The 17,295-nt window shown below is 52.7% G+C and overlaps 3 protein-coding genes across 8 annotated transcripts in view; all 3 read right to left on the minus strand.

The window, feature by feature from the left end:
• Positions 1–5,665, minus strand: part of Crocc (ciliary rootlet coiled-coil, rootletin) — a 44,914-nt gene extending 39,249 nt beyond the window's left edge. For 3 of the 5 annotated variants that reach the window (XM_037203154.1, XM_037203155.1, XM_037203152.1), the window contains exon 1: positions 5,577–5,665. Coding sequence is in view for 2 of the 5 variants with exons in the window: in XM_028880707.2 (XP_028736540.1) it covers positions 226–285 (60 nt within the window). In the remaining 3 variants the exon portion in view is untranslated. Of the gene's footprint in view, positions 1–225; positions 1,284–5,576 lie in introns of those variants that run through there. The other 2 variants (XM_028880707.2, XM_028880709.2) reach the window with 2 other exon arrangements.
• A 437-nt stretch (positions 5,666–6,102) lies between these two features.
• Positions 6,103–6,669, minus strand: LOC114700844 (40S ribosomal protein S15a-like). The gene has a single exon (XM_037203157.1). The coding sequence runs from the start codon at positions 6,558–6,560 to the stop codon at positions 6,207–6,209; it is 354 nt and encodes a 117-aa protein (XP_037059052.1). The 5' UTR covers positions 6,561–6,669; the 3' UTR covers positions 6,103–6,206.
• Positions 6,670–8,168: 1,499 nt separating this feature from the next.
• The window catches only part of Necap2 (NECAP endocytosis associated 2), a 74,768-nt gene continuing 65,641 nt past the window's right edge, over positions 8,169–17,295 (minus strand). For both annotated transcript variants that reach the window (XM_037203156.1, XM_028880703.2), the window contains exons 2-8: positions 16,658–16,758; positions 15,215–15,319; positions 15,046–15,127; positions 13,734–13,842; positions 11,148–11,325; positions 8,897–8,969; positions 8,169–8,329 (exon numbers count right to left, since the gene is read on the minus strand). In XM_037203156.1, coding sequence (XP_037059051.1) covers positions 8,281–8,329; positions 8,897–8,969; positions 11,148–11,325; positions 13,734–13,842; positions 15,046–15,127; positions 15,215–15,319; positions 16,658–16,758 — 697 coding nt within the window. In that variant the 3' untranslated portion in view covers positions 8,169–8,280. The remainder of the gene's footprint in view (positions 8,330–8,896; positions 8,970–11,147; positions 11,326–13,733; positions 13,843–15,045; positions 15,128–15,214; positions 15,320–16,657; positions 16,759–17,295) is intronic.

Here is a 17,295-nt window from a genome sequence, read left to right on the forward strand (position 1 = left end):
TGTGCCAGAAGCCAGTAATCCCTAAAGTCCATGAGGGGCCCTTCCCCCACTACTGTGCACTGGAATTAGGGAGTCCTAGCAGTTGGCCAGTGTGGCCCCAAGAGCTGCAAGCTGCGGCTCCTGTATGCCAGCCCCACACCTCCCTCCACCGACCTCACTGCTCCTATTAGGTCGTTTATCCTCTGCCCTGCCCTGGGCAGGGTAGACACAGCCCTCAGGACCCACCTGGATCACAATCTCCAATGCCAGCTGGGGCTGCAAGGATTCTGCCAGCCCTAGGTTCATGGAGGGGGGTCTGTGGGCACCCCACAGCCCCCCTCCCCAAAGACCAGATCAGCTACACGCACCAACACGCTAACACACTAACAACGCCAGGCTGCTGGGCTGAGTGCCCAGCAGATTAAGCTTAAATCCGGCGGTGCCCTCACGTGACCATGCAGGGGGTGGGGAGGTGCTCAGATGGGAGAGGAGGAGGAAGGGCAGAGGGAAGCAGAGATACACGAGCAGAGGAGTGGGCAGAAGCAGCCCTGGGGACCTGCCAGCACAGAGGCAAGAAGAGCGCAAAGGAGGGCAAAGAGGGAAATGTGAACGGAAGATGGGAAGAGAGGGAACAGCATTTCCCTTCACTCTACACCCTCCCCTCCCCGGGCTGTGGTCCTGGAGCCTTCCAAGCCCAGCTGCTGGAGGCGGGAAAGGCCAGAGTCCCCAGTCTATAGAGCATCTGCTGTGACCCGGAACGGGCTCACAAGGCTTGCTCAGAACACATTCGCAGCCTGCTGGGCAGATGTTTGTGCTACAGGCTAGAAGCAAAGAGAGCAGGAGCTCAGACAACACTAGGAACTGAGCCCCTCCAAGCCCCAGCATCCTCCTGGGTAACAGTTGATACTAAACAAGACGTCTGCCCACCAGCAGCACCCAACGGGCGCCAGTTCACACCATTAACAGTGGGTAAACACTGTTTTCACCCACTGAAAAATTCAACATGCACAGTCCCTGGGCTTGAGTCTGAGGCAGTTTCCCTCCCTGCAGCAAGGAGGCTGTGTGGCACACCAGTTAGAGCCTCGAGTTTGCTGGGGCCGCATGTTAGCAGTATGGCCCTGGACAAATGACCTCTTCTAGACTGTTTCCTCCTCTATAAACAGGAAGGGGGTCGCTGTAGGGATTAAACAGTACTCAAAGCAGGGAGCGCTCCAGAACACACAAGGCATGGCAGGGGAGCTCACAGCTCACATTAACACCATCTGCCATCTCTGCTCTCCAGGTCCCTCAGTTCTAGGACAGGTCCACTTGAACCCATCAAATCCTCACATCAGCCCTTTTCCAGATGAGCAAAACTAGGCTCAGAGGGGTGGGCTGGGGTCTCACCTATTCAAGGTGACACGCTGTGTAGAAGCGTGAGCCTAAAGCTCACCCCACTTAGACCAAGCAGCCTCCCAAAATGCCTGAAAGGCAAGGCCTGTGGCTGTATCCAGGTCAGACCCAGGAATGCAGCAGGTGTTACATAAATGCACATCAATCCAGACTGATCTCTCCTTCCCAGCTAAGGAATCTGTCCTGCAAATGGAAATGCGGGAAACAAGGTACACCAGACCAAGAAGGTAAGTGCCACCAAGCTGCTATGGCAAACATCCAGATTTCAGCAAAACTAAACCCATGAGCAGAGAGCTGCCACTCAGTCCTGCCCTGCTTCCAAAGAGCCTCCACAGGACTCCTCCAGGCTGCAATACCCATAACCGGGTCAAGGAGAACCTCGATCACCCTGGGCCAGGATGTCTAGTCCCTAGATGCTCAACTGAGCACAGATGAGATCACAGATGTGCTTGGAGAATGGAACAGAAATATTCTGTGTCTCCCACAGTGTCCTAAGATATTGAAAGGGGCAGGATGCTAGACCCTGGACACTGGGTAATATCAACCCTTGGCTCTACCAAAAATTCTCCCCATGGATCCTGAGATGGCACTGAAAAACTCTGTGGGTGTGCACTGCCCTGATATCTGCAGCTTCCTTCCAAGTCTCAGGTAGGTAGGTAGGTAAGGAAGGGAGGAAGGGATGAAGGGAGGGAGGGAGGAAAGCTGGCCAAATTCGTTATAGGAATCTGATTGCTACAGCATCACCTGCTGGGGTTCTAATGTGGTTTGTCCCTTCCCAAACTCATGGTGAAATCTGGTCCCCAGAATAAGAGTTGAGAGGTGATGGGACCTTTAAGAGGGGATTAGGTCAGAGGGATTAACACCTTTCTCAACACTGTAGTTACTTATATCACAAGTGTGGGTTAAAGCCAGGTGTGGTGGTTCAGGTCTGTAATCCCAGCACTTTGGAAGCAAAGGCAAAAGAATCTTGTGTTTGACCCAAACTGGGCTACATTAAGAGATGGTGCAGTGGTTAAGAACACTAACTGATCTTCCAGAAGACCTAGGTTCAATTCCCAGAACCCACCTAACTACAGCTCCAGGGGACTCTGATGCCTTCTGCATCTGCAGGCACCAGGCATGCACATGGTATCCAGACATGCATGCAAACAAAACACTCATACACATGAAATAAAAAAATCTAAAGGGGGGGGGGCGTGCTTCAGTAGGCAAAGTGCTTACCACAAAAGCATGACTTCTGACCCCTGGCACCTCTGTAAATACAGGGTGGTTGTACTGACTAGTTTTAGGTCAACTTGACACAAGCTAGAGTTATCTGAAAGAAGAGAACCTCAATTGAGAAAATACCCAGAAGATCTATAGGGCATCTTCTCAATTAGTGATTGATGGGGGAGAGCCCAGCCCACGGTGGGTGGGGCCATCCCTGGTCTGGTGGTCCTGGGTTCTATAAGAAAGCAGGTTGAGCAAGCCATGAGGAGCAAGCTAGTAAGCAGCACCCACCCCACCCCCACCATGGCCTCTGCATCAGCTCCTGCCTGAAGGTTCCTGTCCTGTTTGAGTTCCTGTCCTGGCTTCCTTCAGAGATGGACTGTGGGTGTGGAAGTGTAAGCCAGATAAACCCTTTCCTCCCTAGGTTGCTTTGGTCATGGTGTTTCATCACAGCAATAGCAACCCCGACTGCCCACCTCTAATCCAAGCACTCAGGAGGCAGAGACAGGGAATCCTCAGACCAAGGTGGATAGCTAGACCAGCCAAATCCCTGAGCTCTGGTTCAGCAGAAGACTCTGCCTCAATATATTAAGTGAAAAGAGACTGAGAAAGACATCTGACACCAACCTCTGGTGCACCCACACATATATGAATACACATGCACACATATCTGCACCGCAGAGGCACACATAACATGTAAGTGTGTGTGTGTGTGTGTATGTGTGTGTGTGTGTGTGTGTGTGTGTGTGTGACTGGAGAGACAGCCGTGGGTGCTGGGAATCAAACTCTTACATTTTTGGTTGTGAGCCTAGCCTTTAACACCTGAGCCATTTCTCCAGCGCGTGAATTTTTTTCTTTTTTAAAGGGCTGTTGTAGGATGAGCTCAGCACCTCCCCTCTGCCCTCCCAATTCTGTCTTCCCACCTCATTGTTAGCATGAATTCCTTGCCAGATATGACACCCATGGAACTCCTATCCTTCAGCATGAATTAATGAGCTTTTTCATTTATAAATTACCAGTCTTAGGGCTGGGGATGTGGCTCCGTGGTTAAGAGCACTTGCTGCTCTTGCAGGAGACCTGGGCTCTGTTTCCAGCATCCATGTGGTAGCTCTGTCTGTAACTCTAGTTCTAAGGGATCTGACATCCTCTTCTGGCCTCTGTGGTCACCAGGCACACACAAAGTACACATACATATACTCAGGCAAACTCCCATACACATAAAATGAAAATAAATAAACTTAAAAAGGAAAAAAAAAAAAACCTTATCCAGTCTTGTGATTTCTACACAGCAACAAAAATGAACCCTGACAGCAAGTGACTACCTTAACGCTGATCCTGGCCAGGCCTCCTCAGAGGCTTGGTCACCTTGTACCAGTGAGATCAGATCTCGGCTCAACAGCATCACCTTCTGAGAGAGCTCGCTTGGACCCCCCTGCTAAAGTGGCCCTCGCCGGTAGTGATTCACTTCTTACATTGCCATCTCTACCCAGAGGATCGTGCATCAGCACCTCCACGCTGCCCAGGGCCCAAAGCTCTACAAACAGTTGTTGAAGGAATGAATGAACCCTTAGATGAGCAACTACACATGCCGAGCATCTCTAATCTGAAATCCTGAAAGTTCTGAGTCAATGCCACAAGTGGTCCATACCTGACTTCCGGTGACTAACCACAGTACACCAAATATGTGTAAAATTACTGCAGGCTATATGGGTATTGGAGCAGGAGGCAGGAGTGCATTTTGCTTTGATTTGGGTCCTGTTCCCCCAAATCTTTTTATGTATATGTAAATATCTGAAAACTTGGTTTTTGATTTATTTGTTTTGTTTTTTGGATTTTTTGAGACAGGGTTTCTCTGTGTAGCCCTGGCTGTCCTAGAATTCGCTCTGTAGACCAGGTTGACCTCCAACTCACAGAGAGCCACCTGCCTCTGCCTCCCGAGTGCTGGGATTTAAGGCGTGTGCCACCACCACCTGGCTCTAAGAAATTGTTTTAAATGAAGGATTTGGGGGATATTTAACCTGAACAGGAAATTAAATGGGGGGTGGGGTGAATAATTCCCTTAACTTTGGCTAGGGGTTGCATAAATCTCAGTCATGCCACACAGCCAGGGACCACAAGACACCAGTAAACCCATGTCCAGCACCAGGAGTCCAGGCCAGGCAGTGCCTCCTAGAAGGGTTAAAGGTTCCTACAGTTCGAAGACCCACTCAATCCGCAGGACTTGCGCCTGGTAGGTGGGGGGCAAATGAAGAGAATGCGTGTTTGGGAACCACAGCCTCTGCTACTCTTTGGAGTTATTTGTGATCTCAACAGGAAAACAGGAAATCTGAAGTAGACAGCGGTTATTTCCAAGGTCCCTCCCTAAGGGTCCTAACTCTCCAGGCAAGTCCGGTCCCCAGGGGGCTGGGCAGATGTGGAGTGTGGGGGGGCAGACATGCCTTCAGGCTTGGGTTTGCAAGGTCTCTCCAAATGCCAGTTCCAGAGCTACTGGCTGGACCCACCCTGAGAACCCTTGGGTTGGAAACCCAAATCTCTGCGCACAGGTTTCTGCGTCCTCACCACGCTAGACCGCCTAGTGACCGCACTGGGCTCCAGTTTGCTTGTGTGCACTATGGAGAGCCTTTCCCCAGAGACCGGCTAAAGGAAAGAGAAAGAGCTCCCAGTGAGGGACGTGGGGCCCGGCCTGGCACTCGGGAGGCCGTGAGCAGCGACATGGGGCTTCGGGTGACCATCGTCCTCGACGGCTGCGCCCAGCAGAGTGAGAGCATCCCGTGAGAGCCTGCTGGGCCTCAGGCCCCGGGCCCCTGGCGGGAAGACTCCAATGGGTACGCACCACCCGTGCGTTCCCTTCCCGCCCAGACCTGGCCCAGTCCAGCCCGGCGGGGTCGCCCGGGGTGCTTAGAGACCCCAGGACACCCACACAGCTCCAGCCCGCCTCCTTAGCCGGGCGCACCCGCCCCGTCCCCGCCCCGCGCACGCGCGGCGCGGGCTCCTACCTTCGCGGGCCGCCGCCGAGGCCGAGCGGACACAGCCGAGGGGCGGGGCGTGCGCTTCGGGGGCGTGGAGAAGGCGTGGCGACGTAGGGGGTGGGGCTAGAACGGCGGGAGGGACCGACCAAAGAGAAGGGCCTTCGAGGCGCGGAGAGGGAGGAAGAGGCGGGGTCTTAGGGGGTGGCCCCAACGGGTGAGGGCGGGGCCGAGGCGGAGAGCGCCTCCTGGTGGAGAAAGGCGCTACATGGCGAAGCGGGGGCGAGGCTAAGACAGAGGATGCGCTCTACGGTGGGGAAAGGCTCCCCGCCGAAGGGGCGTGGCGTAGTGGAGGGGCGAGTCTGACTCGAGGCAAAGCTCCCAGGGGGTGGAGAAAGGCTATGCCCAGTGTTAACGCACAGTCTCCCTCTGCTGCCTGAGGATCAAGATGTAGAACTCTTAGCTCCTTCTCCAATACTATGTCTGCCTGCACACCACCAGGCTTCCTGCCATGACAATAATGGACAAAACCTCTGAAACTGTAAGCCAGCCCCAATTAAATAATTAAACCTTTTTCTTTTTTTTTTTTCAGTCCATGGAGGCTTTTTGTGTTTCACATCTCTAGAAAAAGAATCCCAAGATTTTCCCTCCTGTGTGTTCTCATCTTGCTTCTTCATGGTCCATGATGCCAGCTGAGGTTGTCAGTACAATGAAGCCAAACCAACATGATGGGAGCAGACTGTTCTGCCATTTTTCTAGGTCTTTGAGTTGCACATCAAATCTAGGGCTTATCACTCCACACTTGTTCCATCTGCCTGTGAGGTTCACGATGATTTTCCCAGCTCTGTGCTCATCAATGATTTCAAACTCACCAGTGTAACCATGCTTCATCATCACAGTTAAGAACCAAACAATGACTTTGGAGCAGGGCCTGATGAGGACCTGGCTTTTGCCTCTCTTCTCAGCATCGCTGATGCTCTTGAGGGCATCAGCCAGGGCATTCTTACGCACCATGGTGATAGTTTGCGGAAAGAGGCGTGGTTTTTCTTTATATAAGAGTTGCTGTGGTCATAGTGTCTTTTCACAGCAATAAAACCAAACTTGGGTCTTCTGCAAGAGCAGTACACACACTGAAATGCTGAGCCATCTCTCCAGCTCCTATAAGATTGGTGATACCAAGTCTCACTATGTAGCCAGGGCTGGCCTGTAATTCACCATCTTCCCACCTCCACTTCTTACAGATAGGTACCATCACACCTGGCAGACTTTAAGGGAACCCTACAGGTCTACGCATTCCGATGTTCAGCCTCCATGTACACAAAGGGCATTCACTTAGTGGGCAGCAATATGATGCCGAAGTGATGAGGCACAGTCCTCTTCTGTTTTCAGTGGGCAGGATTTCTTAACTTTTTCTGCCTGGCCTGTGTACATGCACCCTTTCACACCTGGGCTTGTGTGGTGGGTTCTCCACAGCTTTGTCCACTGAAGGTCTATGACACAAGCAGTCTCCAACTGCCACAAGGTGGGAAAAGACTCCTCTAGACATGTTAAGAGATGTGCTATCCTCAGAGCAAAAGATCAGGTTCTCTTCTGGATGACAGGATGCCCTGGCACCTGAGAGCTGAGCAGCCACGCTGCCAAGAACACACCCATCTGACATAAACTACACAAGTAAAAACATTTATTTTTCCATCTTTAAAACTCTGGTCCCACAAGGTCAAAACTTCTTTCAGTTCACACTCTTGACCTTTCAAAAGAGAAACCTTTCAACTGAAGGTTAAGTCTATAAAGAAACTTTAGAGATGCAATGAGGAGACAATGATTTCTTATAAATCACTACTCCTGATGGCCTGGACTTTCAGCTAACAGACCTCCTTCTGTCACAGTCTCTGAAGGAGAAAAAGAGGCTATCTACAGATATTCCTTCCAAACGCCACCAGGGAAGGACCAGCTGTACCATGAACCTGTGAGTCTGGAGCAGAACCAGAAGACAGGCCGGCTGGCCCAATCTGTGATGCTGCAACTTCCCCACATTACCCAGCAGGATTCCAGAGCCTGCCCCACCCGAGGGGGGCCTGGCTGAAGACAGGGAAAGTGCAGGCTGACTCTCACTGCTGCCTCTGAGGCTCAGGGCAGGGAGAAGGGTGTGAAAGGCCCTTGGCATGGCGGGTCCCTTGCAAGGGCACGTTAGTGCTGGTCAGCATATTAGCAGAGCAATGTATTAACATTTTCAAAAAGCTGCTTAATCCTTCCAGTGTCCCCTGACAGATCACTCAAGCTACAGCTCAAAGACTTGCTAGCAACCAGGATGGTCTCTGGAAGGCACCCAATAACGGCTACTATGGACAGAGTGCAGAGACCCCAGCCCAACAATGAATCTGGGACACCTGCCAACTTGAAGGGCAGAGCTGAACCCAGGCCACAAACTCAACCCATTCTGTGCTTTGGGGCTGTGTTTAATAAGGATCACTTGATGGAAGAGGGCAGGTCTGGGTCCCTCCCATGAGGAGGAAGGATGGGGGGCCTGGAGTGTTTGTCTTCTGGCTGTGCAGCCCCTGAACCCCAGCAAGTGTAGCACGGAGCCCATTTACTGCTTCTTGTGCTCAGGCTGTTAGAGAGCTGGGCAAGGAGAGGACAGTGATGTTCCAGGGGCCAGCTAGAGAGCGCTTTGCCTCCTTCTGTGGGCCTGGATGAGGCAGCTCCTTCCCGGAAGTCATGAAGAAAAAGTTGTGCATCAAAACTGGACCCAGCCGGTGCCAGGCTGAGACTGGCTGGACGGTGGCCTGTGAAGGGAAGACAGGGAGGGTGGCATTATCACGCTGTTGGAGAGCGGCCATGGTGGGCATCTTTTTGGGCAGAAGGAGCTCTGAGCAGGCAGTCCCCAAAGGGCCTAGGGCAGCAGCAGCAAATCTGGCCCGTGTGTGGATTTTAGCTGTCCGTTCCTTTACAGAGGACAGACCTGTACTGACAGCCCCAGAGTCTCCCTTATACCCTGATGCAGGAATCGGGCATCTTTCCAATCTTTCCCTGATCCCAAGGGCAGGCCATAAAGCTCAGGAGATGCCTTCCTCAGAGGTCCTGTAAAGATGGTCCAGGCCTAAAATCTGGGTCTTGATTCCTGACCCTGGGCAGCACTTGGTGACCAGTTTGCAGAAGGAGGTTTTAGGCAGTGGGGAACAGTGAAAGCCTTTATAGAGGTAAGGAGGGCAGTGTGTCGCCAAGCTAGGGCTCTGTCCATGTTTGCCATGAAAATGTAACCAGAGCTGGACTCCAGCAGGTCGAACCAGCAACTCCAGGGACCACAGGGAACAGCTCTGGCCCCACCCAGCCCAGAAAGCTTCCCGCCTCACCCTGTGGATTTGGTGAAGTCGCCCCAGACATCAGCAGTGGCAGCGGCAGCAGGCTTAGACTGTGGCCAGGGTTCTGTTGTACAGTGAGGGAGAAAAGAGACAGGGAAGTCAGAGATCTCTTTCTGGTGTTCTCAGTTACTAAATTCTGAAATCTGGTGGCCAGTCTCATGACCCCAGGCAGCTGAGACACAGGGAGACAAACGACTCCAGAGAGTCACATTTCTACCACCTTTTTCATGGATCCTTGGTGGCCCCTAGAAAGAAAGCAGGAGCCACACACAAGGCGGAAGGAACGGTGCCAGGGCCCAGGAGTCACACCTGTGCCCTGGGTTCTGGAGTGGGAACGCCTCCCAAAACCCCAGAGCACCTTCCAGAAAGCCTGAGGTACCGTGTGGATCAACCGGCTCCAGCCTCAGGTCAAACACTGCCAGGGAGAGCCTTCCAGTCCAGGCCACACAGAGCTGGCCCTGCACTTCTCTCCTGGGGCAGCCTACTCCTGGTTTCTTACCCCTGGCACCTTTCCTGTGCTGTGACGGCCACGCTGCCGCTTCTCATCTGCCCTGGGCTGGGAAACAGATAAAGAAGGCCCACAATGGGGGCACTTGGCAGCTCACCGAGTGCTAAGCATGCATTATCGCATTTGCATCTCACCACAGCGCCCAGAGGAGGTCAGGCCGGGATTAGCCGTGTGACTGTGCAGGTCATCTGAGTCTCAGTTTTCTCATCTCTCATTCGGCTGACAGGATAATTTCACAGGGCAGAGTGAGTGCATAGATCTGGCATGCTCAGTACAGGCCCAGCACACGGTGTCACTAAAATGCCAATGTGTAAACCCAGGCTGGCACCCAGTGAGAGCTCAGAGTGGTCAGCATACTACTCCATGTGGCACATGGCTTAGCTCAGGTGGTCTTCACTATAGGCACCATCACTACCTCATTCTACAGATGGGAAAACAGAGGCATAGAGATGCAGGCCAGTAGAAACTCAAAAACTGGTCTAAATTCTGCCCCAGTGGCTCCGGAGCAGACAGCACCAGCAGCTGGCAGCTGACCTACTGCCTGACACCATCTTGTGTGTGAACATGCTCGCTGCAGGCTGTGAGCACTAGGATGGAAACCACAGAGAGCAGACTCCATGCTGTACAAAGGGTCTTGACCTAATGGTGCTGGATTTGGTTTTTTCAGCTTTATTATGGTTTAGGAAGGTGTTAAATGCATTTCTACCTGTTTATCAAAATGTTACTCCATCCACCCCAAGTCAAGGATACCATAGGCAATACCTGTCCTATGGTATCTCCAGGACCTAATCCTCCATGTGCACTCAGACAGGGCCCAGAAACCAGGGAAGGCCGAGACATACACAAGAATGTCCTAAGCATTCAGACTGCTGCTCCTGTCCCTGGCGATGCCACAGCCAGTCTCCTGTGAGCACACTCTAAACATAATGCCAGAAGAATGATTTCCTGATGCTGGTTTCACCTCTGGCACTCTCCTGACCAACCTCAAACTGTCAGGTTGGAGCCTGACCGCCAGAGAGAGGAGCCAATGTCAGAGACTCTAAGAACCAGGAGCACAGCAAGGCTCCCTGCCTAGGTGCATCACTCCAGACCTGCTGAGAGCACTGTGGAAAAGGGCTGGTGACAATCCCAGCCTGCTGGGGAGGGGAAGGGGGAGAGGAAGCAGCCTCTCAGCTGCCCAGCTTCTGATGGTGCACCAAGGAGTCACACCACATCCCCGCCGTGGTGTCTCCTGCTCACAGCGGCACACCAACAGCTGCATCCACCTCTCTAAGAACAACGATTCTCAAAATCTCAGCCTTGGTCTCGCTCTTCTTTCTACCTAGAATGCCAACTCCTGCCCCAGCGGGCTTCCTTCAGAGTCCAGGCTCCTCTGGAAAGTCCCCCCAAGGGGTGTGTTGCTGACCCCAGTGACGTGGGCCCGACACATGTGGCCTGTGCACCTGTGGTTCGCCTCTCCCTCGACATCGGAGCACAGACCACTTGATAACAACTGAGGCCCAGCCACCTGCACAGTGACAACTTCAGTCATGCCTACCAGGACAGGACAGGTGCCCTGAAGGGTTACGAGAAAGGCCAGGGAACAGAAGAACCTCAAGTATAGCAAGACACTCTGGTGCCACCATCTAGTCACACACACACAGCTACAAAGTGAGTGTGAGAAACGGGAGCAACAGGATCACTTCTGGGGACAAAGCTGCCAGGTTGGGACGCAACCGTCACCCCAGCACTCACCTGAAGCAGGAACAACTGCGGGCTGGGCTGGAGATCCCCCGACAGACAACTGCTCCCCAGAGGGAGGGACGAGGATGGAGGTCTTGCCCCCTGGAGGCGGGGGAAGCAGGCTCAGCCCTCCTGTGCTGGCAGGCCTGGTTCTTGACGTCCCAGCTGCTCCTTCCTTCTTTCTCATGTTCTAAAGAGAAGAGAAGAATGAAGTCAGCCATCATGCCAGAGTCATCATGTACTGGAAAACCCCATGGAGACCGCCAGTCCTCAACATCTGTACAGCACACGACAGTCCCCTCCAGCAGCAGCATGAGCTAGAGCCAAGCCATCTCAATCTTCCATGTAGCATCAATGCAGTCAATGTTAAAACCCAGCTCCTGATCTCACTTCGCATTAGGAAAGGACACACCAGTTACAGCCATACACCATTCTGCCCCACGGCAACAGCCCGAACACTGACTGCAGTGTACTGATGGGCACAGAGCAGCCAGAACATTCGTGCATAGTGAGGCAAGGGAAGCCGGTCAGAACGATCTGCCGAAGCATCCAAAGGCATCCACTAAGCGCATCACAGGATTCTGCAGTCCCATCCTTAGACACGTGTGTGCACGCAACAAAGACATGAGCTTGGACATTCACAGCAGCACCATCTGGAGCTAACCCAGATGGAATCCCTCCCCAGTGTTCATCCTGTGAAACAGATGAACTAGGAGGAGCACACACACAATGGCATGTGCCATCACAGAGGACAACCAACCACAAACAACATGAGTAACTCTTACAACAGGACACTGAATGAGGGGATCATATTGAAAGGGATTAAGTCTCCCACACAACTCACAACAGCGAAGCACAGACCCAATCCAGGGTATTTGAAGTCAGGGCGGGAAGCCACTGAAGTGGGCAGGACCTGGGCTCCCAAAAGGCTCAGTCTTCTACTTCTTGACCTAGGGAAGTCCCGTGCTTTTAAGTTTGTGTGTACGTGTGTGTGTGTGTGTGTGTGTGTGTGTGTGTGTGTGTGTGTGTGTTCATACATGTGACTGAGGGTGCATTTGAGTATGCAGGCCAGAGGTCAATCCTGAGTGCCATCTTCAGAAACACCACCCACCTCCTTGAGTTCGAATCCCTTACTGACCTGGAACTCACCACTTAGATGAGGATGGCTGGTCTAGCACTGGGTTACAAGCACGTGCTACCCACACCCAGCATTTTGTTGTTGTTGCTGGTGGTGGTCTTGGGTCTTGAATTCAGGTTCTCATGTTTGCAAGGCAAACACTCTACCAAGTCATCTGTCTTCTCAGCCCTTGTTTGGTTTCAAAACCTCACTCTGTTCCACATTTATAATCCAGGCACTTTTCTATATGCGACACTTCAGTACAACATAATAAAGTAGTGAGCACCAAGTGTGAGCCAGAAACCAGCACAAGCCACACTGATAACGAAGCAGTCTCTGTGTGAGCACAGCAGCAGCAGCAGAGATAGAACGCCCAGCATCCTCCCCATGCACCCAGTTGGACCAGCTGTTTCTAGTTCTCCTCTCCTGGCCAAGTCCCCCCTCCCACTCCCTGTCTCTGTGCCTTAACCTTCTGTCTTTTACAGAGGGAGGTCCTGAAGTCGTATGAGAAACGCCTGAAAACACTACCTGGCCCACAGCTGACGCTCATTAAATGTTAGTTCTTCCAAGCAAGAGAAAGAATCCCAGTGCCACCAGTCAACTGGATTGGACCTGCATTTCCTCTCAAGGGCCAGCTGGCCAACTTCAAGGTCCCAAAGCATCACCAGCATGAAGCAGGAAAGAGAAAGAAATGGTAAGTAAAGAGGAAAAGCATTATTTCAGAGTCACACGCTTTCTCTAAACAAACCCATTTGGTCCTTGGTTCCCCCAAATGCCTCCCAACTCCATCGCCCCTCCACTCCAACAGCCAGGGAGAGCCCATGCCTGGGCACCCAGTCCACCCTGACCTGTTTCTATTCAACAAGAGCTGGCAGGGGATGCTGGATGCAAAGCCACACAGCAAGAAGACTCGAGGGGCCAGGGCAACACCACCAGCAGAAGCTGCCCATGGTTCCCAGCACCCTCCTCAATGCCTTCCAGCCCAGGGTGCTGCTCCCAAACCGTCCTCACTCAGGCATGAGGCCAAGATACAGCTTGAGATAAGCACACTGAACCTCCTGATCCACTCTAACAGGCAGACAGACACACCAGCACTGGTGCTGAGTAGCTACCCTCTGATCCATCCCTCCTGCCTGCCCACAGGCCGCTCTTTCCAGGAAGCCTTCCATGGTTTCCAGCATTATGGGCCATGTGTTTTTCCTCCGAAGCCCTGGCTCCAGGGCTGCTCCAGTCCTAGAGTCTCTCCTGCCACTTTGCAGTCACATCTGTACATGGTCAGCTCAACTTGGAAAGCCATAGAAGCAGAGGCCTGGTACCCTGAGGTGAACCGGGCACAAGGCCAAGCTGCTGGATCAACTATGGCTACCGGGATGGAACAGAACTGTAACGGGTTTGGGTTGGGGAGCTTTGGGCTGGGTGGCTTCAAGAGTCACAAGACATGGCCCACAAAGTGAGGTGAGTCAAGTGAGGGTGGGACTCACTGCGATGTTGATCTTGATGGTCTGTCCCTCCTTGAAGCCCAGGTCCAATCGGGGGCCTTCATCTGGGTTCTGGGCTTGTTTTGCAAACTCACACTGCTGTTTCACCCACCTGGGGAGGACCAGGAAGAGAGTGGTGAGGCAGGAGCAGCAGCTGCCCTGCATTCATCCACAATGCCTTCAGTTTAGGAGGCCCGTGCTGAGGCCAACTTCCCAACCAGTAGTTCAAGTCCCAGGTCTGGAACTCTTAAGCAGCTGCATGGCTATCAGCACGATGGTTTAGACCAGTGGTTCTCAACATAGGGGTTGAATGACCCTTTCACAGGGGTCACATATCAGGTATGCCACATAACAGATATTTATTTATTTATTTGGTTGGTTGGTTGGTTTGGTTTTTTTCAAGACAGGGTTTCTCTGTGTAGTTTTGGTGCTTGTCCTGGATCTCGCTCTGTAGCCCAGGCTGGCCTCGAACTCACAGAGATCCGCCTGCCTCTGCCTCCCGAGTACTGAGATTAAAGGCGTGTGCCACCACCACCCAGCAGATATTTATATTATGATCATTAACAGTAGCAAATTTAGTTATGAAGTAGCAGCAAAAGTAATTTTATGGTTGCGGTCACCACAACATGAGGAACTGTATTAAAGGGTTGCAGTTGCAGCATTAGGAAGGTTGAGAACCACTGGCTTAGACTCTAAGGTCTTAACACTGCTCTGAGAACTGGATAAGCTCATTCACACATGGTACCCAGGAGGAGCGAGAGCCTGCGCTTTCCCTGTGGCTCTGGCTCCACCTGGACACTCCTATATTCTGAGACAGGACAGACACCTAAAAGCAAAGGGCAGCACAATGCTGCGTACCCTCCTACAATGCTACTAGCAGCCACCTGGGATGGGGTGTCCACACAAATGGCCAGGCACTGCCCAGCTACCATCAGTCAGGGGCAGAGCCCTGAGGATGCCCTGTCCTTTCACAAAGGACACCAAAGCATCTTTGAGGTGACCTGGAGATGTTAGTCTCACTTATGACATTATAAAGGAGCAGACCCTGAGAGCCATAGGAGCCTGACAAGGACTCTGAGAGCTCAGGGGCTGCTGAGGAAAAGCTGGGACACTGAAAAGACCAGACCAGCTGACACAGGGACACCCAGCTTTGGGGACCAGCAGAGCAGAGAAGGCGACCTGGAGGAGGACTGCCAGGCTGCTAACAGACAAAGCAGTCACTGAACTCCGTAACCAGGAAGAACGGTTCTGTCCTGGAAAGAAGGGAGGAGAAGGAGGAGACTGTCCCAAGAATACTGTCCCAAGAGGTACTCACTTAAAATGGTCTTGTAATGCCACATTGAAGTCAAAGGCGTCCCCTCGGTCCCCAAAGCCAATCCCAATAAAAGCATGTCGCCCTGGAGGGGGGAGGTGAGAGCCATCAATCTCCTGTTTCTGGAGGCAAGGCTTCTGAAGCTCAGAAGAGGCCCCCAGACCCAACATACCATTTCCATCTTCAATGCGGACAACGAAGTACCTGCTGGAGTCAGTGACGCTCTCCACAGCTGTGCCGGGAAACTGGTCCACTGGGGCCTGTGCGAAGAGCTCCCCTGTAAGGACAGGGGGAAGGAGGTGAGCCCGGGCGCCCTCTAGCCTGGTATTGCTAGGCACTATGTGGGCTTTCCTGTTTTGAGCCACACCAGGAGAGCTGGACAGAGGGGCACCACTCCAGGATTCAATCAAATCCATTCTTGCTGAAGGGACAATGCCACCACGAAATGAAGAGGAAAGCAGAGTCTCAAGTGGCTTACTGGTCATACCTGCCCAGAGTGTCAATGGTCTTTACTTCAGTGACGAGCATTTCAAAATCAGACTGCTTTAAACTATCCCCCATTTCTGGGGCTTGAGGGGAGTGGGGGGAAGACAGGGTCTCACTATGTAGCTCTGGCTGTCCCAGAACTCACTTACATAGACCAGGCTGACCTCAAACTCTGAGATTCACCTGCTTTTGCCTCTGGAGGGGCTTCAAAGCATGTGCACCATGCCTGGCCTTGGCTTTTCTTAAAGATTAAAAGTTCTACCTATGCTAGGCCTTCATGCCTACACAGTAACTCCAGGATGGGGCTGCCGTCACCCAGCCCAGCAGCTTATTCTATTTGTATGGCCTGCTCAAAGGCTCAAAGTGACGGGCCCAGTGCAGGTTGTCACACCCAGAAAGGAAGGACTGTAAGAGAAGCCAGCGAGCCCCGCAGGCATCAGGGAAGTTAGGATCCCACACAAGAGTCTGCACACACTAGCTCAGTTCAGTCTCAGAGACCAGGCAAAGGGATGACAGGTCTGCAACTAAGTGCTCCATTAGCAAGCATGCGTTTGTCCCCAGCAGGGCATAATGCAGGCATGGTGGGGCATGCCTGGAATCGCTATACCCTAGAGATAGAGGCCTGAGGGTCAGAAGTTCAAGGTCATCCTTGGCTACACAGTGAGTCCATTGCTAGCCTGGGCTATATGAGACTGTCTCAAAAAGAAAGAAAAGGCACCCTTGTGTAGTGTCCCCTTTTGAACTCCAGGCTCCCGCAGCTGCAGCGAAGACCACAAATCCAGGAGCCATTATGTTGGGCTCCAGGCTCAAAAATGCCCTCAGTGTCCGGTCAGACACACCCTTGTTTTGTTGTTTGAGAAGGATCCCCTGTGTTCTGGCTAAGTCCAGTGTGTTAGAAACAGCTGGGTCGCCAACGATGACCTAGATGAAAACCGATGGCCCTGCAGCCTGCAGCTTCTTGTCAACTTAATCCACTTACTTTAGCACTTGGGCATGGAGATGCACCTAGAGGCCTTTACCTTGCAGCAATGGTTCTGCCATGGCCCTGAGCCGCCATGGCCAGGGCAGCCTCTCTCTCGCACAGCTGGAAGCTCCACACCCTAACTCAACCCATGTCCTGTGCCTTTACCTGAGGTCCTGTCCTCCAGCTTGATGTAGGCCACCTTCCCTTTTGCAGTGATCCGCAGCCGGCCACTCCACGATGGCTGGTCCAGCTGCCATTCTGAGGCCCTGTGAGGACAAAAAACCACTGAGCCTCCTGCTCCATCCCTCCAGGGATGGGGAAGAGAATGGGGAGGACTGCTCGTTCAAGAACACAGCTGGCTAGGATGGAAACTAATGTCTTCAAAGGTCGCACTTCTGCCGGGCATCTGGACTGTTCTGACGATGTAGTGGGAAATGCCAAACAATGTGTGTGTCACACACCGGGGCGGCTGAGACGGCTGAGCAGGTAAAGGCAACCACTGTTAACCCTGACAACCTGCTTGTGAGCCCTGGAACTCCCCCACGGCAAGAGAGAACCAGCTCCCAGACCGCCCTTTGATTGCCACCTGTGTGACAGCACACGTGCACAGTCAGATACACACGAATCAACGTGATTAAAACACCGTTTTCTGAGACGGGGGTCTCAGTGTGTGGTCCTGGCTGTCCTGGAACCCCCTATGTAGACGAGGCTGGCCTTGAACTCAGAGACCTGCCTGCCTCTGCTTCCTGAGTGCTGGGATTGTACCTGTGTGCATGGGACCCACATGGTGGATAAAGAGAACC

The sequence above is a fragment of the Peromyscus leucopus genome, chromosome 2 (genome assembly GCF_004664715.2).
Source record: "Peromyscus leucopus breed LL Stock chromosome 2, UCI_PerLeu_2.1, whole genome shotgun sequence".
NCBI classification, from domain to species: Eukaryota; Metazoa; Chordata; class Mammalia; order Rodentia; family Cricetidae; genus Peromyscus; species Peromyscus leucopus.

What these genes read in the sequence shown, in the direction of transcription:
- LOC114700844 (XM_037203157.1), bottom strand. Translation starts at nt 6,560, where the DNA reads ATGGTGCGTAAGAATGCCCTGGCTGATGCCCTCAAGAGCATCAGCGAT.